The 25,212-nt window shown below is 42.6% G+C and overlaps 1 protein-coding gene across 1 annotated transcript in view; it reads right to left on the reverse strand.

Moving 5' to 3' along the window:
- The window catches only part of LOC127418535 (sushi, von Willebrand factor type A, EGF and pentraxin domain-containing protein 1-like), a 176,187-nt gene that overhangs the window by 107,279 nt on the left and 43,696 nt on the right, over positions 1-25,212 (reverse strand). Inside the window, exons 9-10 of the mRNA XM_051659115.1 lie at positions 6,376-6,561; positions 4,039-4,209 (exon numbers count right to left, since the gene is read on the reverse strand). Of these exons, the coding sequence (XP_051515075.1) occupies positions 4,039-4,209; positions 6,376-6,561 (357 nt within the window). The remainder of the gene's footprint in view (positions 1-4,038; positions 4,210-6,375; positions 6,562-25,212) is intronic.

Consider the following 25,212-nt stretch of genomic DNA (forward strand, 5'->3'; position numbering starts at 1 on the left):
CTTAAAAAAAAAAAATGCATTAACCTGAGCAGCAGCATATAAGATATTTAGACTTACTTTGAGAATAGATCTTGAATACAAGTATATTTTGTCTTTACTGCACTCGCAAAAGTATGAACAAGTGAAAAAAAACACTCGTGTGCAAAATACATGTATATTTAAGATACATTCTCTTAAAGCAAGTCTAAATATCTTATATGTTGCTTCAAGTTAATGTGTCTTGTTTTAAGGATTTTTAGACAATTTAAAATGGAAAAGACAAACACTTGATAACAATAGGATTTTTTGCAGTGAATTTCTTTACTGAATGAAACGAGTATTGTTGTACCTTTAATTCAGTGAATGTCATTTAGAGGTATTTTTAACAGATGATTTTGTCCACTTTATTGTTAATAAGCACATTTAATACAATCTTTTAATTCGGGGCACAGGCTGAATAATCAGTTAAGAGCCAATGATGAAGCATTGCAATAATCGTTATATAATAGTTAGATTAATCGATTATCAAAATAATCGTTAGTTGCAGTTCCATTTCACAAGCATGAAACCACCAGTAACGCAAAAAGCCTTCAGCCCCTTTAACAGAGAAATGGCTTTATTTTAACCAGCAACTGGTTTGAGACAGTCATCTAAATAAATAGATTTCTGAATGGCGTTAAAAACCTCTCATTCTGTACTCTGCTATGCGTGGAGCAACAGGCCACCATAAGAACCTTAAGTCAGCTTGCTGATCAGGAACCCTGACTTGGAACATACCTTAGATTTCTGCCATAACAGCAATTGGTCCCTGTCAAAATCTGAGAATACCACCTAATAAGGTATTTGTAAGATCTGTTCATTGCACTAGTACAGAGTTCAAAGAGATGCCTTTATAAAATGTAGTCAAAGACCACCCTTACTGTTTTCCTTTTATGGTAGACCCTGTGGTGTGGACTGTACCAAAGTTTCCCATCAATCCTATTGAGCTGTTCAACAGGCACTTTTTCAGCATATCTGTTATTCAGAACAGAACTCATTCAGAACTGTCCAAGTTATTTTCATCATAAGCCTTTTCTGAGAAATCCTGGTTGAACTGTTTTACAAACAGCTCCGCCCATTTGGTCTCAGATCTGATTCGAGGTTACATACAGTATGGTCAGCCACGTTAGTCTACAGGTGAGCTACTGCTCAAATGTCCATATCAAGCCATCCAAGAAAGGTTTAGATTACAGAAGGCCCATCCTCTTGACTGTTAATCACTTTCAAAGGCTCTTTTTTTTGTTTGTTTTTTGATTGGGATGAATATCACAAGGCCAACAGCTTCAATGGAGTCTCAAATGAAAATCACTCAATTATGGCCATCTCTTGATGTCCTCATTTGTAGGCATGTTCTCTGTACCTACAGGTATCGAATCTCATCGAGGCCATTTACCTCCAGACCCCGTTAGTCTATAGGTTTTCACAGGTTTCTCATGGGCCATTGTTCTCAGTAGGATGCCCGTTTTCCTTTTACATCAAGTTGTTCCATTTGACTTTGCAAGCAAAATGTTGCGTTTCCAGGATCTAGGAAAGCATATGTATGAATCACTTGACCACCTTTGGCCATCTTTAACAAATAAAATTGGCAGCTTGCAGTACAGGGTGCCAGCCCCTGCATCAATGGATACCATTGCAGTGGTGACTAAACTGCCTTTAACCTTGGTTTCTTGCATTATTAGAGGTGTACATTTTCCTCAATGTGCAGAATGAAGGGCAAAAGTCAGGCAAAAATTAAATCTCATGAGAAGTCTTTGATACCTCCATTATGCATTCAGCTCTACAAAAACAGCAGGGCTCCATAAAAGCTGCTTGAATATTAACTGAGGGTGTCAACTCCATTGCCTTGGCATCAAGTTTAGTGCTGACTGACGCAATGGTCATGACAAAGCTCCTTTTGCTGCTCACTCTGGATTGCAACTGAACATGGGGGTTTTCCCTAATGTACTCCGTTGAATCCTGAATATCACCAGAGTCTTTGCTTTATTCCATTTCAATCACATGTTGATCCTCTCCATTTCTTGCTCAAGCCAGTAACAAATTTGAAGGCAAGTTAAGTTCAGACATGCAGATCAAAGTTCTGTGCTGCATTGCAACAGGCCCTTTTAATTAAAGGGCATATCCATGCAATTTTGCCCTTTCATCTGGTTGAATGCGCTTCCAACTGAAAGCCTCTTCAATTTAGGCGTTATTGGCCGTCAACTAATCCCCAGTGAAGGAAGTCACTTGCCTCAGCAGAACCACTGTCAGCATCCATATGGAGAACTGAACCAAATCATGTTTCACCAGATGGTATGCAGTTCTAGAACAGTACAAATGATCGAGTTGCTAGTTTAAAGTTCTAGATTATGCTAAAAGGCTCACATGTCACCAAAACACTGGTACCTCAGTGTGTGGCTTGCTTTGGAGGTAACATTGGAAGGTCTGTCAGGTCACATTGCCTCTGCATGGGAAGTTTTAAAATCTCTCAACCTTCCATGCTAGACTCTCCAGTCATTGGACAGCAGTTAAACGCAGTGTTGGGAACTGGCCATTATTGGCTGCAGAGACTGACCGGAGCAGTCTGCTTCTGATGGAATTTGCGTCAGAATTACAATTCTTTGCAGTGACATTTGGGCAGACTCAAATGTCTGAGATTTTTAGCCAATTTTAAAACTAATGGTGCCAACGTTTGCTTTACAGCCTGGTACAGTTTGGTTTCCAATATGGAAAAGGCTAGACATTCTGTGAAATACAAAAAGGTGTTCAGCATAAGGAACACATTGATTTGGAACAACCTGAGGGTGAATAAATCATTCCTTTTTGGGCAAGCAATCTCTACCACAATGCCAAATCCAGAACACTTTGTATTAGTCAAGAATGAGGCCAAGTAGATCAAGCTTGGTCATTTATTGACATGGAGGCACAGTATCAAAGCAACAAGTGGAAAAAACAATGAATAGTCCAAGACCATACATGTTAAGGTTTTCGCCACTCATTGAGACAACGGGGCAAGGCTTGCCACTGGCCATCTAGTCCACATGTCACTTGTGGTGAGCCAATCATATTAAAGCCCCTCCTGCACATGATGACCACGGTGTCTTTGGGTTTGTACCATGGCCTCTCTCCATTTATCACGCCATTTTCCACCACAGGTGTAGAACAAGTCACTGACACAACCAGAGAAACAAAAAGCATTAGGTTTTAGTCATTGCTAAAAACACTACTTGAGCACACCTGAAGACCACCTACCTGGCTCACAGGTGGGAACATTTGGGGTCCAGGAAGCATCTGCTCCACAGTGGAGTTGACTTGCTCCATTCAGCTTGAATCCAGGAGAGCAAGTGATCTGAACTACAGTGTTAAACACAGCCTCACTTGGAGAACCTTTAGCACCGACTACCATACCATTGGGAATGTCAATGATTGGACATTTAACTGAAGAAAGAGCATGAGAACAGCATGTGGATAAACTGTTCTGATTTTGGTTTTCCTCTAAGCCGATTCTAAACCATCTTAGGCAATAAATCAGATCAATATACAACTGGTAAAGTAACTAGATTATGCCATTTAAAAAGCCCAATTACAAGATCCCAAAATGTAATCTGATTACACTCCATTACCTCTCAACACTACCTGGCACTAAAATAACTTAACGGAACCGAACCCCCCCCCCCCCCACAATGACATGCTGCAATGTCTAAACATGCCTTCCACCTCATAACTCTAGCACAACTGAAGACCTACTGTACCTGGCTCACAGGTGGGAACACTTGGGGTCCAGGAACCATCCACTCCACAGCGGAGCGGATTTGCTCCATTCAGTCTGAATCCAGGAGAGCAGGTGATGTGAACAATAGTGTTAAACACAAGCTCTTGAGAACCCTTAGCATTGTTGACCACCATACCATTGGGGATGTCAATGACTGGACATGTCACTGAGGAACCAGAGAATGAGTGCAGAATGTTTAGCCACATGTAAACAGCAAGCAGATATGAAAGATTCTTTTTGCCTTGACTGCTCCTGCACACTGAAGCACCTACCTGGCTCACATGTGGGAACATTTGGGGTCCAGGAAGCATCTGCTCCACAGCGGAGTTGATCTGCACCATTCAGTCTGAATCCAGGAGAGCAGGTGATGTGAACAACAGTGTCAAACACAACCACTGGTGGGATTACCTGACCATTGGGGATGTCAATGTCTGGACATGTCACTGAGGAACCAGAGTGAGAGCAACTTGTGGATACTACAATTGTTTGAATAATCAAGGTCTTGTGCTGGGAGGGAAAAAAAAACTATTTCCCACCCACACCTATCATATCACTTCTGAAGTGATTGATTTAACCACTGGAGTCTTATGCTGACTTGTGAATGTTCAAAATTGGCACCCATTCACTTACATAGTATGGATCTACAGAGCTGAGAAATTCTAGGAGTCACGAGTTCTTCAGATGAAATTCATACTTGGGCTGGGCAATATATCATGGCAACAATATAGTGTCAACCAAGAGACTTTGCTATAATTGCGACATACACTATGCAAATATCCACGTGCACAGCGCATGCGTATCAGTGGCTGCACTTTACAAGACTGAAGCCAGCTTCAGTGGGGAATGAGTCGCGGCTCGTAAAATCTGCTCGCTGGTGTAGTGGCAGTTTCAAAGGGAAACTTGCGCTAGTGCCGGATCTGCAGATGCACCCACAAAGAGTGGGTCACACTCTGCTGGGACGGTCACTTGATCCAGACACCTGAATAATCTTAACATGCCGAGGGTTGCTTGACTACAAATGAAGTACAGATGTGCAGTGATGTATTATTGCCGATAGGGATCGAGAGGTCAAGAAAATACAAGTCAAGCTTGGAAAAATTCTGCAAACAGAGTCACATGATTATAAAGATCACGTGTAAATGCAAGCAACATTTTGAGGTGGTAAAATAAAGCATGCTGAAGTGGAGAAATTCATAATCCCTTTTTTGCTAGTTTATAAATATTTTTGAAATGCATCTCAAGATGTGTCCTTTTCATTGGGCATTTACTAAGTAATTTGTCACTTAAACCATTCCAGATTTTCAAAATGCTGTTGTCAACATTACTCCATTTCACATTATGCTACATTTCGGTCGGATATGGCAAGGTTGATTTAAACAGAAGGGTTTATTTTTAACTGACAAGTTCTAAGTGAACTAGTATAATTCTCCTCAGGTATCCATTTCACTGACTGGATTTTTCCAAAAATAGGCACCACAATATGGTTAACCAATCTTTAATTTGAGAAATACAAAAAACCCTTGTATCACGGAAGACTTGTGTACAACTCGTCATGTCGCCCACCCACATCTGGGATAGCATGAGGGTGAAGGAAATCATTTTTGGATGAACCATTCCTTAATCTTATGGAGTGCTCAAGGGGGATTAAGAAAGTCAGGACAAAATAGGCCTACAAGTGTCAATTTCTGGACATACTCCAAGATATTAAGGGGGTATTTACACCTAGTCATTTCATGTGTCTTTACTGATCAGATAGCTCTGAAACATTTACTCTTTACCACAATGAGTCTCTGCCAACCAGAAATGATCACTTTACACGCCATGCAAATAAAAACCTTCCGTCACATGCTAATGCCGGGCAGTAAATTTAAGGGACTTTGTATGGTGCTCTTCTATGGGTGCACAGTGCATTTTTCCTCTTGGGGCTTGTTGTAGGCAAGACACATAGTGCACTCCTTGTCAGGGATCTGCATCATAGTAAAGTCACTCCTACAATGTGCTCCCATTTCTTAACTTGTCATGCATTACGCCATTCAGGCTCCAAACAATCTTCGTAAAGCCACTATCAATCGGTTTCCCTGTGCTGATGTCACACTGTTTGGGGAGTAATGCCAACATGTGGCTTGAACAGCCAGATGCAGTTACACTTTCATCTCGAGTCTCAAACCACCCATAAATCCGATCGTAGGAGGGCATTTACACTTGGTCTTTATGATTGGATAGCAATCTGAACAGCAAAAGACACATGAAGTGACCAGATGTTAATACCCCACGAAGACCCATGACATCTTTGGCTTGACTTGTTCCATGTAATGCATCCAAACTCTTATGTGCAGTGAAAGTGCCAACATACTTCCCAAATCACTGGCAAGTGAATCCAATCAGTTACTAGCTAGTGGCTAAAACCACTTATTACCAGAAGTGCATTTTGGCTCCAGAGCCTCAATTAGAGTTGGGCATATTTATAAAAAAAATAAAAAAACCCTTGGGATGCTGCTCAACAGATGGGGAGGTTCCCAATCATATAGAATAGGGATGTCAAGATTTAATACAAGAATTCCACCTGGGTAGTCACCAAACATGCTTGGCGAGAGCCTCAGATCACCTACCTGGCTCACAGGTGGGAACATTAGGGGTCCAGGAAGCATCTGCTCCACAGCGGAGTTGATCTGCACCATTCAGCTTGAATCCAGGAGAGCAGGCGATCTGAACAACGGTGTCAAACACAAGCTCTCGAGAACCCTTAGCATTGTTGACCACCATACCATTGGGGATGTCAATGACTGGACATGTCACTGAGGAACCAGAGAATGAGCACAGAATGTTAAGCCACATGTAAACAGCAAGCAGATAGGCAAGATTCTTTTTGCCTTGATTGCTCCTGCACACTGAAGCACCTACCTGGCTCACAGGTGGGAACACTTGGGGTCCAGGAAGCATCTGCTCCACAGCGGAGTTGATCTGCACCATTCAGTCTGAATCCAGGAGAGCAGGTGATGTGAACAACGGTGTCAAACACAACCTGTTGTGGGGATACCTGACCATTGAGGACGTCAATGACTGGACACGTCACTGGAGAAATCAGGAGAGAGATTGGAGTGTATGGGGATACTTGTTTGAAATCCAGAATTACTTAAAGTCTGTGCAATTTCCCCCCAGGGTCTCATTGAAGGAAACCATTTCTGTGTAATCAAATGGGAAGAATGAAACCGATTGGTGTATTTAACCCCACCCCATTTAAATAAGTGTGCTATATTTAAAGTAGAGTCCGACAGATATGGGATGCGAGACATACAGATTTGAGAAAAAAAAAAAAAAAAAAAAAACAACCCGATATGGTGGCCGATGCATATAATTTGAGCTGGAATGAACAGACCTTTTCTTTGTGGATTGTGCACCGATATGACAATGCAAAAAAGGTACTCGGAAGGCTGCTTAAATATTTTTAAAGCATTTGACATTATACATGGTCAACAAATTCTAGAAATGAACAGAAGCCAAATTAACATCAGTACTGTGTTTAGCATGTCAAATTCTGACCATTTAAAAGGCTAAATAAACAGCAGTATTATGGTTCAGTATGTCAAATGCTGAATATTTTAATACTGCCGAGTAAAGAAACAGCAGCAGCGTTACTGTATTGCAGAATACATGTTCAGGGGAAAACCAGACTTTCAAATATTAAGTCTTAAGTGACATGACTGGAATTGTCACATTGAAGGGGGTACTAAACTGAATCCTAAATTTGTGAATACATTTACTCATTAGCTTCCACTCAGCTGACAATGAAAGTAGCTACATGGTTAGCTACAAGCTCCTTGTTAAGGAGTGTAAAAGATGGACATAGTTTATTTTACCTTCCAGCATTGGGTCTAACCAACTAGGTAATAACATAGCACGAAATCACTGACAAAACCACCACCACACCGATGTCTGCTGAGCTGCAAATAGATGCTCCGTTTACCTTTCAGTCTGCTACATTACGGACTGCACTGACAAACTATTGCTGGCTAACAGCAAACCAACATGTGAAATGGTTGTCAGGGGCAAGGTTAACATTAGTTCTACTGAAAAGGGAAAATGGGGTCACTGCTAAATACATACTGGAAACTTCAAACTAGTTAACAACTTACCATGATGACACTGCTGAACTCCACCCTGTCTGCAGAGCCACCGTCAGCTCAGAAAACAATGGATTGAGCATCCTCTGCTGGACAAACTGAGCTATGACCCCAATTCTAAAGCATCATTTTCTGCATTATGTTCTCATATTAGCGCAAATACAGATATATTGGTTGGACACCAATTTAGAGGTCGTGTTCCACAAGGAACAACTGAAGGCAAGTCATCATTTAGTAGAGGCTCTGGAAGAATTTGAGTCATGACATGCATGAGAAACAGTACATTTGGTGTTGGTTTAACCATTACCACAACTTACCATACTGAAATCCAATACCTTAATTGGACAAGAGAAAGACAAAATCTAAAAACTTAAGCCAAAGAAACCACTTAAATTTACCCCGCCCCCCCCCCAAAAAAACCCTTAGCTTGCATTTTAACCAGGGTTGTGTATTGTGGCAATGAGAAGTGAACAATCCTTAAGAACCAGAAAATGCCTGGCGCATGATAGTGCACAACTATAAAACTGCATTCAAGTTCCACAATTAGCCTTCAGTGATTTGTATATAGAAATCCTCTCTGCCATGCATCATGCTCGGTTTCATGAGAATTACACACATACATCTGTGCTGCTACATGCTGGCCTGTTGCCCTTCCTTCAGAAATCCCATGAACACCTACCAAACATACTTTAGGCTCTGGCTTGACAGCTCTTATAAAGCTAAGGGCACAAGCAGCAAAATAGTATATTGCCATTGCAGCAAAGACAAGTCAATCAATATACAACCCATATTACATCTAGTCTGTTTCTAGACACTGCATGATGACCTACCTGGCTCACAGGTGGGAACACTTGGGGTCCAGGAAGAATCTGTTCCACAGTGAAGTTCATCTGCTCCATTCAGTTTGAATCCAGGAGAGCACGTGATCTGAACACTGGTGTCAAACACACCCTCACGTGAGGATGCCTGACCATTGGTGATGTCAATGACTGGACATTTCACTGGAAGAACCAGAGTGAGAGATAAGAAACATGTGGACAAACCACTTTGAATCAGCTCCAAGTTTAAAGGGCTGAAGCAAAGTCACAATTATCAAGAGATTATCTTAGTCTCCCATGAAACGCAACAAGATTGCACAAATCAAAAATGTATTCCCAAGAACATGGATTTCACCCCCCCCCCCCCATCCAATTTTGTATTCCAGATTACACTTGCTCCATTACAACTGAACACTACCTGATGACCTACCTAGCTCACAGCTGGGAACATCTGGTGTCCAGGAACCATCTGCTCCACAGCGGAGTTGATTTGCTCCATTCAGTTTGAACCCAGGAGAGCACGTGATCTGAACACTGGTGTTAAACACAACCTCACGTGGAGAACCCTTAGCACTGTTGACTACCATACCATTGGGGATGTCCATGACTAGACATGTCACTGACGGACTGGTGACTGGGATGTCAGCGGCTTTTGGATCACCTGAAATCATTTGCAATCAAATTTAAAAGAAAAATCCCCCACCACCCAAAAATGACATGCTGCAATGTTAAACATGCCTTCCACCTCATAACTCGAGCACAACTGAAGACCAACTCTACCTGGCACACAGGTGGGAACACTTGGGGTCCAGGAACCATCTGCTCCACAGCGGAGTTGATTTACTCCATTCAGTTTGAATCCAGAAGAACAGGTGATCTGAACAATGGTGTTAAACACAGCCTCACGTGGAGAACCCTTAGCACTGTTCACTACCATAGCATTTGGGATGTCAATGACTGGACACTTCACTGAGGAACCAGAGATATAGCACAGCATGAAAACTGATAGTATGGAATTAGCTCAAATAGCCACAATCAGCAAATGACAGTCTAATGTACTTCTGCCAGAAAGGTAGTCAATGTTTAATCACGCAATCCATAAAAGCAATACATTTCAGATTATTTCAGTAACCTTTTGTGGTTATCTGGCTGCAAAAATATGCTTTTGTGCTCCAGGAAACTTGTAGTCCATTACCAAACACTGCTTGATCTCCTACCTGGCACACAGGTGGGAACACTTGGGGTCCAGGACCCATCTGCTCCACAGCGGAGCAGATTTGCTCCATTCAGTTTGAATCCAGGAGAACAGGCGATCTGAACAATTGTGTTGGACACTAGATCCAGTGGAGAACCCTTAGCAGTTTTGACTACCATGCCATTGGGGATGTCAATGACTGGACATTTAACTGACAAACCAGAGACTGGGATGCCAGCAGCATGTGGATAACCTGAAATCATTTGGGATCAGATTTACAAACAGTGCACATCTGATTGACTGAAATTGCAATTACAAATATTGGCAGAAAATTATAATCATACTTGGAGCTGGGAGTTCAAATAAAAAGCCAAGCCTTTAATTATTCTCTTGCATTTCATTTGCTCTGAAATGGGTAAGGGTGTTTTTCTCCTGTGAGAGGCAAGGCTACTACGGTACTTTTTTTGCTGCTAAATACCAAAGTTATTTCAAGTCTAAGTATTACACAGATCTTACGTTCACATTGCATGTTCAAGGGTGTCCACTGTCCATCAATACAGAACGATGTTGGACTTCCACCTGTTTGCGTATAACCAGGGGCACATTTATACACAGCTTTCTCCAAGTTTCTGAATACTGATTTGAGAAGGTTTTGGTTGTCCAGCAGCTTGTCCTGATATTTTCTTGGTTCACCACATGGTATTTTTGTTTGAGCCACTGACACAGACAAAGAGAAACTGTTTCAAAGCACAACTCAAACTGAACTAATTTAAAAGACTGACTCATAAATTAATGTTAAACAGGGCACGATTTACAGTGTTTCTGCACTTATTTGATCAGCTACCAAACTGTACTACGATCACTGGGTTGTTAAAACAGTTCCTCACCTACAAAGTGCACAAACGCAAATATCATTATAATCCTCCAAACATTCACCATCCCCACAAAGAGTTGCATCTCTACTTCAGATTTAGTGAAGGACTCTTCCTCATCCAAAACAATCACACTTCCAAAATCTCAATCTATCCTTAAATAGTGTGCAAGATCATGTACACACCCACAGACATTTGCCAATCAAGCAATCGTTCAATCAAAAGCAAGCTAACTGACTACTCTATGCGCATGAGCAGTAAAGCCCTCTAGTGCATCAGGTGAAAGAGGCGCCAACAGAAGAATCAGCGATGAATATCTCGGATGTTTTTAATAGCAACTGGTTTTGAGGTGTGAAATGTCTCATACTTTCAAACACTAACCCAAAGATGTGATACCTTTGAATTTAAACAAATTTATCCTGAGATGAGCACAATCCCATACAGAAATCTGATATATGGCAATTTATGCAAAATATGAAATATAGGCTATGTACATTTATGAAACATATATTTCAAAATACTAAAAAAATACAAATAATATTTGTCATAAATGTAACATATTTTCCCATGTGGGGTGAGTGGAATACATTGTGAACATATATGCTCAAATATATTATATATTTTATTGGGGGATATATATTGATATTTGACCATATATCAGATATCTGTATGGATAAGAAGTTATATTTAACACAATTTATTGCTATTCTCCAAATAAAATATTACTAAGAAATGTAAAAATAAAATAATAATAATAATAAAACATGTTTCTCCTCAAAATAGTACTTTTATTTTTACAGTTTGGATTTCCCTGGAAAATATCATAAAAAATGTTATAAACATTTAGCCTACCTCAAGTTCAGTGGTCTTCTCACGAGTCACGACATGGTGCCATGTAACTTCTAGATAGATGAGTTCATGTAAAAGTTCTTTACCCAGTCACTTGACCAGATCAGGGACACTCTTTACAATATTTGTTTATCCCTGAAATGTGGCCCACTCACTCACCGTCCCTCTCCCCAACCTCAAACAATGTCTGTATCAGCCAGAAGGATGCAAAAACCAAGGGTTAGCCTAAGTATTGGTAGGTAACCACTTTCACTAAGTCAAGTAAAGTAAAAAATATCCACATTTTATTGTGGATTTAATTTAAATATAATTTACTTTAATGGAATCGTTAACCCTAAAATGAAAATGTTGTCATTATTCACTCACCCTTCGTGTCATTCCACGACACATTCTCTACCCCAGATAGCACATGTAGTTAGTGTCAGATCCTTTCGGTCTCACTGCTGTGTGCAGGCTGTCTATTACCCCCAGCTTGTCTCGTACCACTCGCATATTTAAGATTAGGCTACTGCGATCTATGCTTTGAGCAACCGTATGTCCTGTGGGTTTCAGCAACCATTCACTGTTGGTTGATTTGCTTGTCTGAGGGCATTTTCTCTTTGTTTGGGCGGCGGGGTGTGCACTTCTCATCAGAAGACACTGTTACGATGGCGCTGCTGTTTTGCTGTTTTGTTGCTGCTGTGTTTTATGGTTGTTTTCTTTGTTTGTTTGTTTTTCACGCCAACGCCGGTGTTAAGGTGGAAAAGTGGCACTCTGTTTTAACACTCTCACCCATTGTTTAACGTGCCCTTAGCAGTGCACATTAGCCGGCTCAAAAGATGTATGGCCGACGGCGGCGTGGTTCTTATTAATTTGTTTGTTTAGTGTTTTTCTTTTGTTCTTGAGGCATTCCCAAGTATCTGTTTATTCTCATGTGTTATTTTTAAGGAAACTGAGTGTGCCATATGTATTTTGTTTAATGTATTGATTTAGGTTTGCCTGGCAAAAGCTCAGTTGATGTCTGCCAGTATTCAGCTTTATTTTTTTGTATAATTTTGGCTATATTTCTCTTTTCTTTAGTAATTTGCCACTCTGTATTTGTTTTATTTTGGTTTATTTGGTGTAAGTTTACTCAATTGATATCAGTTGTCCATATCATTTGGTATTATTTTTCATTTCCTTTTCTGTTGTGGGATGCCAATTTTGTGATACCCTACTTTCTCTTTTGAGAATCTTTTATAACCATCTGAAGCTTGGTTTTACTATAACCTGTGCAGTTAATTGTGTATCTTTTTTTATTCCAGGAGCTTAGGGTTCCTGGGTGGGGAAGCTGGCTGTCCCCATCCTTTGGTGGTGTTGTCTCCTTCACTGAGTGTTGTGTTTTTGCTGCTTGCATCCATTTTTCTCACTTAGTGTGCGTGTGTGGCTGTGAGAGTGTATTTGGGTGAGTGGTGTGGTTTCGGGGAGTTACTACGTTTTCAGCTAGCCTACCCACCTACTGGTAAGCCTCAGCCCTGTGACATTTAATTTTGTTTTCTTCTTTTTGTGTGACCTTTGTGTTGGTATACTGAGCTTATGCCTGACTTTTCTGAGAGACATTTGCCCCACTGTCAACCAAACGTTTTTATCTTTCTATTACTTATTTCTATTACTATGTACTCAATAACTCTATTTTTGTATTGTTACCCATGTCTCTCTGCTTCCTTTGGTAACAAATCTGTGTGCCCTTTTCTTTTGGGGTTATTATTTCCCTGGGGAAGTACCAGGGTGGCATAGTCAGTTGATTCTCCTAAATTGGAGCTCATGAAAGCAAGCGTACTGCTTTTACCCTCTTTGTTGCCTCTGGCGCTCTGTCACATTCAGGCGTAGCCGCCAGTGTCCAAACTCATTTAAGTCTGCCCATTCATACTCCCTGACTGGCTCTACCACATGAGGATCACAGAAACCATGCAGGACTCTTCTAAGATGTTGGGGAATAATGACAGTAGGTGTTTTTACCACAATATTTTGCTTAATTCATGAATGATAATGAATGGAAAATGATAAGGTTATGACTTTAACCCTGTTTCCCTGAAAGTAGGGAATGAGATGCTGCATCAGTTTGCTGACGCTATGGGGTTTCTCCATAAAATCATGCCAATTTTAATTTAATCTCCTTCACACGTGACACAGAGCGTATATAAGTAGGAGTGTGGCGTTTTCTGGTCAGAATATTCGACTGAAGTGTACAGAGCGATATTCTGCCCTCGCCACAAAGATAGAACCTAGCAAAAGTACTTGGGGAAGCCCAACCTCCACCCAAGTCAAGTCAAGTGTATTTGTATAGCGCTTTTTACAACAGGCATTGTTTCAAAGCAGTTGTACAGGAAATTATGCTATTACAAAAAATGAATATAATGCCAATATTAGTTATGTTTAGAACTATTAGTGGTTATGTTTAGTAAACTAAGTAAGTGTTGTGGGTTAACGGTTAAACAAAATGATTTTGTTTGAACTATAAGTTTTAGTGTTAAAGTCCTTGAAGACATCACAAATTAACTAAGGAAATACATGTAGATGCATTGTCCTTTGATTTTGGCCAATGAAGGCTTTTGTTAGTGGTTAATTAATTGTCCCTCCTTTGACCGAGTGTCTATAGGTATCATTCAGGGAGGAGCATCACAATCCAGCTGGAAACTTATGGCAGGTCATTTTGGTGAACTCCATCCTGAGCCCATGCTTCAGACAGTGGCTCATGAAGAATCCCATGTCTTTGAGTTTGGACTTCAGAGGATGATTTGATGCATTGTAATGATGCTGGTAATGATAGACAGATGAAGATGATGATGTGTGATGAACCCAAGTGCAGTTTATCATCAGTCCTGAAATCCAAAAACCATAACTCCCAACGTGAACAAAATACAAAAACATGAACTTGACATGACTTGGTCTGACTTGACATGCACAATCCAACAAAGTTACATTCACAATACCTGACAATGGCAAACATGAGGCTTAAATACATGGACAAGGGAGAAACAAGACAATGATAACCAATGACAAGACAGAACTGATAACAAGACAATAAACCAATGAAAACAAGACACATGAACATGGAGGGACTCATGAAATCACATGACCAAGGAAACAGGAACCAACATGGCATGGAAACAGGAAATAACATAACATGAAACCACATGACCTGAACAGGAACTAAACTTTAAAATAAAAGACATGAACACAAAACATGAACAAAAACACATCTAGATGTGACATCCGTCTTAGTGGACTGAAGAAGTCTGGTTGGTCATCACTCAGCGAAACAGTGGGGGTCAGACATCAGGCAGGACCGCAGATGGATCTGGCAGGCTCTGGTAACCTTGTGATATAATCCAGAGGTTTAGATAAGGAAAGAAATAGAATAAAATTAGCATAGATTCCATTCGCTTTAAAGCAGGTTTAAAGAATAAGTGTTTCCAGTTCCAACAGACCTAACCAAACAACATAACTATGAATTGAGGGATAAATTAGGTGTATGCCTAGCTGAATAGATAAGTCTTTAGTCTAGACTTAAACTGAGAGCATGTGTCCTAGTCCTGAATGATGCTAGGAAGACTATACCATAGTTTAGGAGCCATATATGAAAATTATTTTGTGGATTTTGATTCTCTGTATTTTTAGTTTTTTGGCATCAGAAACAGATAGCATGTGTCATAACTTAGCAATATTTCTGAGGTGGAAGAATGCAGCTCTACCAACATCGGAAATTTGATTTGACAAATGTCCTCTAGGGTAACACCATTAGACCATGCCCATTAAGACGCCACACTTCTAGCGGAGTGAGCTTTAACACCAATAGGGAACTGTATGCCTTGCGAGTCATATGCAAGCACAGTGGCATCCACAATCCAACTGGAAAGCCATCATATGGTACCGAGCACTGGCTGCGAGAGCCCTTCTGCATTAGATGGGTAACGTTCAAAGGCCAGAGGTGGAGTTTCCACAATTCCGGTTGCAGATGCCAAATTGTGTCCCCCCCTCCTGCATGAGCAGATCCCTGGTCAGTGGAATCCTGCATGGAGGGGGGCATCCAAGAGACCAGAGGTGGTTGAGCTATTCCAACTCAATTAGAAGCAGGGACAAAAAACGAAACGTTTTTCATTCCGGTTCAGAAGTTCCACAGCCTCCTTTCCAAAAGAATATTGGTTAGAACAAAATAAAAGAACGGTTAATAACATTCTTTTAATAATGACAGTACTCTACGCTAAGGGGTGGGTGAAATACCAATTGCAGTGTTGCCAGACCTCACGAGAGAAACAAGCAACATGGTCTGGAAAAACAAGCCAAAAATATGCCACTGCATCAACAAAATAAGCGAATAAGCCAAACAAACAAAAAAATTGTGCTGTGGATTTATCAGCGTAGAAATCATAACAAGCAGTTAATTAACAGTGAAGTATATTTTATTTACAGATCTGCTTCTGAGTCAAAACCTGGCAGCATCAAATCTGTATTAATGCATAATATCTAACAATAATTCAGTGAAGACTTGGAAACAACTAAAGAAATTAACTGTTTATCTAAGAAAATTTTCCTTGTACCTAGATTAGCTGTGCATGGATATGTAGTAATTATCTATAATTCATCTTCTCTGGTCTTCATTCAGAGAATGTACTACACATGCTCAGTGAAATCATAAGAATTCATACAACTTTTCTAAATTTGGCTAATTCATATGATATTGTACGACTGTACTCGTATGAATTTGTATGGCTTCCACTACAGCCAATAATGTAGTGGAACATCATTTCCATCTAATAGGCGATAATTACTTGCTTCTGTCACACACAACAGCTTCCTATCATGGATACACACACTACTGATCGGTTAGGTTTAGATAAGGGGTTTGGGGAAGGGCATAATATTAATAAGCATGTCCTTAACGCCTCGTGTGAAGCTAACGCTTACTTCCACATTACACATCCAGGCATTTGCTCATGATGAAATCATACAACTTCATACGAACTTGAACGAAATACCCCAATCATAAAATATGTACAAATTTCCATGAGACTGGGCTGGAATGCGACATCCACAAAGGGCAATTAGGCAAAGAAATGTGTGATACAGAAGTTTCCTTCAGGATTGAAGCATGTTTAATTTTTTCGGGCAACATGAAGTGGTTTAAATTTACTGTGATAAACCCTTTGGCCTTTAATTTCATGAATAAAAATTCAGAACAAAATTAACCATTTATAACCGGTTACCAGCATTTAAAAATAAATTTATTCCAGAACAATTGAAAATAAAAAAAATAAATAAAAAACACTTAGTTCTGGTTATTGGTTACATTCTGCTAAAAATGTTGTTCATTTTTGGAAATACACAGCACAATACTTAAATTAAAAGGTTTTATATTATATGCTACCTTTACTCCTCCATTCGTTTTTTGCCATCCTGACTTGAATGCCCAAGTTAGCGGTGTTTTGCGCCAAATTATACTGACATTCAACATCTCTAGTTGCTGGCTAACATATGGAGATTAGAAAATTAATGTTAGAAAATGTATTGATTTTGATTCCAATTCATTTAATAATTGTCACATAAAAATACTTACTCGTACCGGAGGCGATATCCCCACAGTGTAAAGTGTAGGAACATCCATCTCTGCAATTGAAGGTAGCTCACAAACCCCACGGTGAACATCTCTAAATTGGTGAAGGAATAATTGTCTGTCACAAAGCTGTGAGCTGGCACAAATATTTTTTTTCAAAAAAATAAATTAATCATAAATTCTTCAAAATGCATGAACTCGGAGTCGCGTGGTGCCATGAGATGTTCGGACGTGTGAACGGCGAGCTCTGTGCATTTTGCTAGTTTTAATACTTTTTGTGTCATAAACTGGTGAGATTCGATACACCCTGATTCTTAACTGTTCTAGGGAGACAATGTCAAAGAATTCAAAATCCTCAGGCTCTGGGAGACATTAAAAGACACTTACATGCTCAAACTGAAGCCCCTGAGTAGCAGGCCAAAAGCCCGGGTGTCAATTTGGATGGCTACGTGAAATTCGGCAATGCTGATGAAGGTCGTTGCTGACTTGGTGGATCTTGCAAGTCTTGTAATACGTTGATCGATCACTGACATGGAGACAAAATTCACTGAAATGGTTACAAGAGTGGGGGATGTCGAGAAACAGATCGATTATCTGGAGTCATTGAAGGTATTAGCTGCTAACCTGCTAGCAACCAAGGCAGATTTAGAGCACGTCTGGGAAAAGCTGGAAGACTTGGAGAATCGTAACCAGTGAAACAATGTCCAAATTGTTAGAATTCCTGAGGACGAAGAAGGCCGAGATATGGTGAAATTCCTAGATGGACTCTTCCTGAGTCTGCTCAACATAACAGAGCCATAAGCTGGAAATTGAGCAAGCTCACAGAGTTCTGGCTCTGAGATCCGGAGGGAGACAGGCCCAATCAATTCTGGCCAAATTTCTGAGATCATCTGATAAAGATCTCTTTTTACGCAAGATGAGGAGTAAAGGAAGGCTTTCTTGGAAAAACCACAGCATTTTCATGTTCCCAGACTTTGCAATTCAACAAGAGAGAAATGTGATCGATGCAAGGAATGCAAGAAACTCTTACGTCAACGGAAGGTCGCTTTTGCACTGATGTTCCTGGCCAAATTGAGAATAGATATTAAGGATGGCCGCAAAATATTTACATGCCCACAGCAAGTGATGTCCTTCATAAAGTAAATGGAGCAAGTCATTTTGTGGTACTCTGGATGCAGCCAAGTGAGCCTGAATCACTGAACATTCACTTGACCGTCCGAGGAATCTGAGCGTCTTTTGTTTCTCTTTGTGCTGGTTCCTTCTAACGGCTGGAGTTTTTTTTTTTTTTTGGCAAAAACACTCCTTCGGGACAGTTTGTGGATTAATCTGCACATTCTTTGTGCTTATGCCTCCGTGGCAGCGGGGGCGTGGTCAAGCATCTCTCCGGAGAGAGAGAGAGAGAGATAAGGGCACTTACACCTGAGCTAAATTTTGTCTTACACCCGTCTCCAATTTCAGTGAGCACGGGGAGAGTGGCATAAATAGAGCCACACCGCAAGTAGAAGGGAGAGAGCCTGAGCACCACAGACCCGAACAAGCAGCAAAGAGTTTTTAGTACAAATGAGTTTGTGAAGCAGTGTGCGATTATAGATTAACTTAGTGAATAACGTAAAGACTCTGAGACTGCAATTGTGCTGCAGAGAGAAAATAAATCCTTACCTGAACCAGGAAAGCTGCTTCTCGCCTCCCCTTTACACTGGTGCCGAAACCCGGGATTGAAGTTTGGGTTGAAGATGGATGGAAGTCGTCCCGTAGAGTCCTCCCGGTTAGCGGAGATCCTCCAAGCCCTCGCTGGCCTACATCAGAGCCACCAGCAGACACTGCTTGAGCTCCGACAAGATCAAGATCGCCGGTTTGTCGAGCTCCTGCACGCTCAAGCCGAGGACCGGCAGGCGATCCGGAGCCTCCTCAGCCACAACCCTGGACACTCATGCACCGTTACCCCCGCCCGCATTACAGAAAATGGGGGAGGCGGACGACCCCGAGGTCTTCCTGGATTTGTTTGAGCGGACCGCCGAGATCTGGGGCTGGCCGCTCGGTGGCCCAACTGATCAAATCAAAATCACTGTCACACAGCCATATACACAAGTGCAATGGTGTGAAATTCTTGGGTGCAGTCCCGATCAACATGCAGTCGTGACAGTGAGACATACCAATTTACAATAACATCAAATTAACAGCACAATTTAAACATCTGATTTACACAATTACTCAATATACAAATAACATACATTGAACAGTATACAACACACTATATAGATACACATTATTCAATAAAAAAATATATATTATAATGTACAATATTGTACTGTATTGACATTCAGGCTGTCGGTTGATAGTCAGTTGTTAAGAGAGAATATAATATAATTTATGACAGTCCGGTGTGAGATATAAGAGTAAGGGTAATAAAGTGCAGTGCTGATGTATTTGATCGTGGGAGATCAAGAGTTCAGAAGTCTGATTGCTTGGGGGAAGAAGCTGTCATGGAGACAGCTGGGTGGCTGGAGTCTCTGATGATCCTCCGAGCTTTTCACACACCGCCTTGTATATATTTCCTGGAGGGAGGGAAGCTCCCCTCCGATGATGTGTCTGGCAGTTCGCACGACCCTTTGCAGTGCTTTGCAGTTGTGGGCTGTGCTATTGCCGTACCAGGCGGAGATGCAGCCAGTCAGGATGCTCTCTACAGTGCTGGTGTAGAACCGTGTGAGGATGTGGCGGTTCATTCCAAACTTCCTCAGCCGTCTCAAGAAGAGGTGCTGATGAGCATTCTTCACAACGACTTCAGTGTGGATGGACCATGTGAGTTCCTCAGTGATGTGGACACCCAGGAACTTGAAGCTGCTGACTCTCTCCACTGGTGCTCCATTGATGGTGATGGGACTGTGTTCTCTGTCTTTTCTTCTGAAGTCCACCACAAGCTCCTTGATCTTACTGACGTTGAGGGAGAGGTTGTGCTCCTGACACCAGTGTGTCAGAGTGTGCACCTCCTCTCTGTAGGCTGTTTCATCATTGTCAGTGATCAGTCCTACCACCTTCGTATCATCAGCAAATTTAATGATGGCATTGGAGCTATGTGTTGCCACACAGTCATGTGTGTACAGGGAATACAGGAGTGGGCTGAGAACACAGCCCTGTGGGGCTCCAGTGTTGAGGGTCAGTGAGGAGGAGATGTTACTGCCTATTCTAACCACCTGGCGTCTGCTTGACAGGAAGTCCAGGATCCAGCTGCACAGCGAGCCGTTTAAGCCCAGAGCCGAGTTTCTCATCTAGCTTTGAGGGCACTATGGTGTTGAATGCTGAGCTGTAGTCTACAAACAGCACTCACATAAGTGTTCCTTTTTTTCCAGGTGGGAGAGAGCAGTGTGTAGTGTAGATACAATGGCATCAGTGGAGCGGTTGTTGCGGTAAGCAAACTGCAGCGGGTCAAGAGAGAGAGACAGACAGAGCAGATGAAATCTCCGATTAGTCTCAAAGCATTTGCTGATGGCAGTCAGACCAACAGGACGCCAGTCATTTAAGCAAGTTATTTTTGATTGTTTTGGATTGTTTGATCCCACTATTGTCCGGGGAAGCCCAGTTCGCGGCTCAACAACTGCCAGCGACGAGCCGCCTGGCCTACGGAGATTTAAAGAGCCATCTTGCAACAGGTTGGTCACACTCCAGAGGAAAGTCGTCAACTCTTCCGGAGCTTGAGGTTGGAGAGCTCCAACCGCCCGTTTGCCTTCGCCCAGCGGCTCTGTGACACCTGCCGAAGATGGCTGCTAGCGGGGGACCGCAACAATGGAATTATCGACCAGGTGGTACTGGAGCAATTCACACATTGACTGCCAAAAGGGACGGTGGAGTGGGCCCAGTGCCACCGCCCGGCGTCGTTGGAGGAAGCTGTCCGGTTTGCGGAGGACATCATGGCGGCGATCCCGAGGGCGGAAGAGCCCTCCTATATTTTCTCTCCTCCCTCTGTCTCTTCCCCCTCCCCTCTCGTTCTGCTCTCTCTCCAGGTCCCGTTCCTGCCCCATGCACACGAGGAGGACTTCAGCCGCTGAGACCAGTTCCCCAGGTGTGGGAGGTGACCCCAATGCCCCGCCGCTCTCCCCTTTCAGGGGGGGAAGCCCGCCAACGCAAGTGCGGGCGTAGCGCCTGGGCCGGCCTGCTGGAGGTGCGGAGACCCGAGCTACTTCCGAGATCAGTGCCCTTTGATGGGGCTGGGGACAGTGGTGCGGGTCACTGACCTCCCACAGGCTGCCCCCGACCGGGCCGGAGCGTACCGGATACCGGTAAGTGTCAAGGGGGGTACTCACCAAGCATTGGTGGACACTGGGTGTAATCAAACCACTGTCCACCAACACCTGGTTCAACCCGAGGCATTGGTCACAACTAAAACGGTGAAGGTGAAATGTGTACACGGGGATATTCACAAGTATCCGGTGGTGACCCTGACGATTAAATTCCGGGGGAAAAAAAGCATAGAGTGGACACACACCTTCGGCCAAGTGAGTCATCGATGGTCAACGACTCCAGCCGGACATCGCCCTTTCATACCCCTATTTTGTGATTATAAATGAGCGGTTGTATAGAGTGACACAGGACACTTGGACCAAAGAGGATACAACCCAACTTTTGATTCCAAGGAGCCGTCGGGAAATGGTATTCCAGGCGGCTCATTATAATCCCATGGCGGGTCATCTAGGAGAAAGGAAAATACTGAACCGTCTAATAGCCCGTTTCTATTGGCCGGGCATTGGCGGCGATGTCCGCAGGTGGTGTGCGGCGTGCCGTGAATGCCAACTGGTGAACCCACTGGCCACCCCAAAAGCGCCATTGCACCCTCTCCCTTTGATCGAGGTCCCCTTTGAGAGAATTGGTATGGACCTCGTCGGGCCATTAGAACGGTCAGCACGCGGACATCGCTTTGTATCGGTCCTAGTGGACTATGCAACGCGATATCCGGAAGCAGTGCTTCTTCGCAACATCTCAGCACGCAGTGTTGAGGAGGCACTCTTCAAAATAATCTCCCGGGTGAGGATTCCGAAAGAAATCCTCACCGATCAGGGCACAGCGTGTCACGGACACTACGCTAACTATACAAATAGTTAAATATTAAATCGATTCGCACCAGCGTATACCATCCTCAAATGGATGGCCCGGTAGAACGATTTAATAAAACCCTCAAAAACATGATTCGTAAGTTCGTGCACGACGATGCTAGAAATTGGGATAAATGGCTCGACCCCGTTATTTGCAGTACGAGAGGTCCCGCAAGCCTCCACTGGCATTGGATTTGACGAAGGGTTATTGACAGATTCCCTTGACACCAATTTCCCGTGAGAAAACCGCCTTCACACCGTTTGGATTACACCAATTTGTGACACTTCCGTTTGGTTTGTTTGGGGCCCCGGCCCCATTTCAGCATCTCATGGACCGAATCCTCAGACCACATTCAGCCTACGCCGCTGCCTATTTAGATGACATCATTTATAGCAATGATTGGCAGCGGCACATGCAACATCTGAGGGCGGTTCCGAGATCGCTGCGCCAAGCGGGACTCACAGCGAACCCAAAGAAGTGCACGATTGGACGGGTGGAGGTACGGTATCTGGGGTTCCACTTGGGCCACAGGCAGGTGCGTCCCCAAATTGATAAGACAGCAGCGATTGTGACCTGCCCGAGACCCAAGACCAAAAAGGGGGTGAGTCAGTTCCTGGGGCTGGCTGGCTATTATAGAAGGTTCGTGCCTAATTATTCGGACGTCACCAGGCATTCACGCAAGGTAAAGCTGCACTTTGCGGGGGGGTGGGGGTGGGGGTGTCTCTTTTACATTCACCTGACTTCTCTCTCCCTTTTGTTTTACAGACAGATGCTTCAGACAGGGGGCTGGGGGCCCGCACTCTCGCAGGTGGAGGAGCACCCGGTGTTGTACATTAGCCGTAAGCCCTCATTGAGGGAAACTAAGTACAGCACCGTAGAAAAGGAGTGTCTCGCCATCAAGTGGGCAGTCCTCACTCGCCGATACTACCTGTTGGGGTGGACCTTCACCCTCTGTTCTGATCACGCCCCACTCCAGTGGCTCCACCGCATGAAAGATACCAATGCCCAGATCACCCGTTGGTTCTTGGCTCTTCAGCCGTTTAAGTTCAAGGTGGTCCACAGACCAGGGGTGCAGATGGCTGTCGCCGACTTCCTTTCCAGGAATGGGGGGAGTGGTAGGCAGGCCGGATGCCACCCCAGCCTGAGTCGGGCGGTGGGGATATGTGGCAGCGGGGGCCTGGTCAAGCATCTCTCCGGAGAGAGAGAAAGCAGTAAGGGCGCTTACACCTGAGCTAAATTATGTCTACACCTGTCTCCAATTTCAGTGAGCATGGGGAGAGTGGCATAAAGAGCCACACTGCAAGTAGAAGGGAGAGAGCCTGGGCACCACAGACCCGAACAAGCAGCAAAGAGTTTTAGTACAAATGGAGTTTATTTTGTGAAGCGGTGTGTGATAGATTAACTTAATGAATAACGTAAAGACTCAGACTGCAATTGTGCTGCAGAGAGAAAATCCCTTACCTGAACCAGGAAAGCTGCTTCTCACCTCCTCTTTACAGCCTCCTATTGGCTGGAGTTTGTTTTGTGGAGTAACACTCCTATGGGACAGTTTGTGGATGAATCTGCACATTCTTTGTACTTATGCCTCCTATTGGCTGGAGTTTGTTTTGTGGAATATTTCTTGCAAGACATTGGAGTGATTAGGTCATTTGTTGCACTCATGTAACAGCCGAATGGGCCGGCTCACTGAACATTCGTTTGACTGCCCGAGGAAACTGAATGGCTTTTAATTTTTTTATGCTGGTTCCGCTAGCGGCTGGAGCTTGTTTTGTGGAGGAACACACCTTCGGGACAGTTACGTGGAAGAATCTACATGTTCGTGTTTATTCCACATATTGGTTGGAATGTGGTCGTTATAGTTTTATTTTTGTTTTATAGATTCTTTTGCTGTATAATTCTGTCTCACAAAATTTGTATAGAAGCACCGGACTTGAGCAATTTGACAGCAAATTTGTCGCAGGGGCTCTCGTATGCGTGCATTTACTGTTCGAGTTTAGAGGGATGGATGCCAGTTGGCACCGTCATGTGCGGGGTTAATGCACACGTTTTTCTATTTTTTTTTTTTTTTTGTTCTGGGGGATGTTCGAGGTTTGATCGTTGCACTAATGTTGGAATGTGGTCATTGTGTGTCAAATAAAATTATAATCTATTTTTTCTAATATGTCAAAATGTCAAATGTTAATGAGCGGATTGTCTCTCTCCACATGGAATGTGAATGGGTTGGGGCACCCCATAAAGAGGAGGAAGGTTATTTCTTTTCTTAAATGAAAGAAATATGATATAGTATTTCTTCAAGAAACGCATCTTTCCCCGCAGGAATCTGACAAACTTAGGAAGAAATGGGGTGGACATGTTTTCTTTTGTGCTGGCTAAAGTAAGAGCAGAGGCTCAAATACATTGAGAAGTAAGCATCTACAATTCAAATGTCTCAAACAGATTAAAGATAAATGAGTCATTATTGTTTTAGCAGAAATTCAGGGGCAAAGGTTGATTTTGGCTAATATTTACGCACCTAACGCTGATGATCAGGGCTTTTTTATAGGGATGTTGCAAGCCGCTGGCACCCCTCATGATATAATATTGGGAGGAGACTTTAATCTTTTGATGGACTCAGTCCTTGATCATAGTGAAGCAAATGTGTGTAAGCCCCCTAGAGCAACAGTGACGCTTCACAGGATGTGTGAAAATCTTGGTCTTACAGATATTTGGAGACTTTTGAACTCATCTGGTAGGGACTATACATTTTTTTCAACAGTCCATGAGATTAATTCTAGAATATATATATTTTATTTTATATATATATATATATATATATATATATATATATATATATATATATATATATATATATCCAAGTCCCTCATTTCATCCATTGTTGATTGCTTAATTGGAAACGTCTTAATCGCAGATCACGCCCTTGTGAGTTTAGAGGTG

Source organism: Myxocyprinus asiaticus, chromosome 28, assembly GCF_019703515.2.
Source record: "Myxocyprinus asiaticus isolate MX2 ecotype Aquarium Trade chromosome 28, UBuf_Myxa_2, whole genome shotgun sequence".
Lineage (NCBI taxonomy): Eukaryota > Metazoa > Chordata > Actinopteri > Cypriniformes > Catostomidae > Myxocyprinus > Myxocyprinus asiaticus.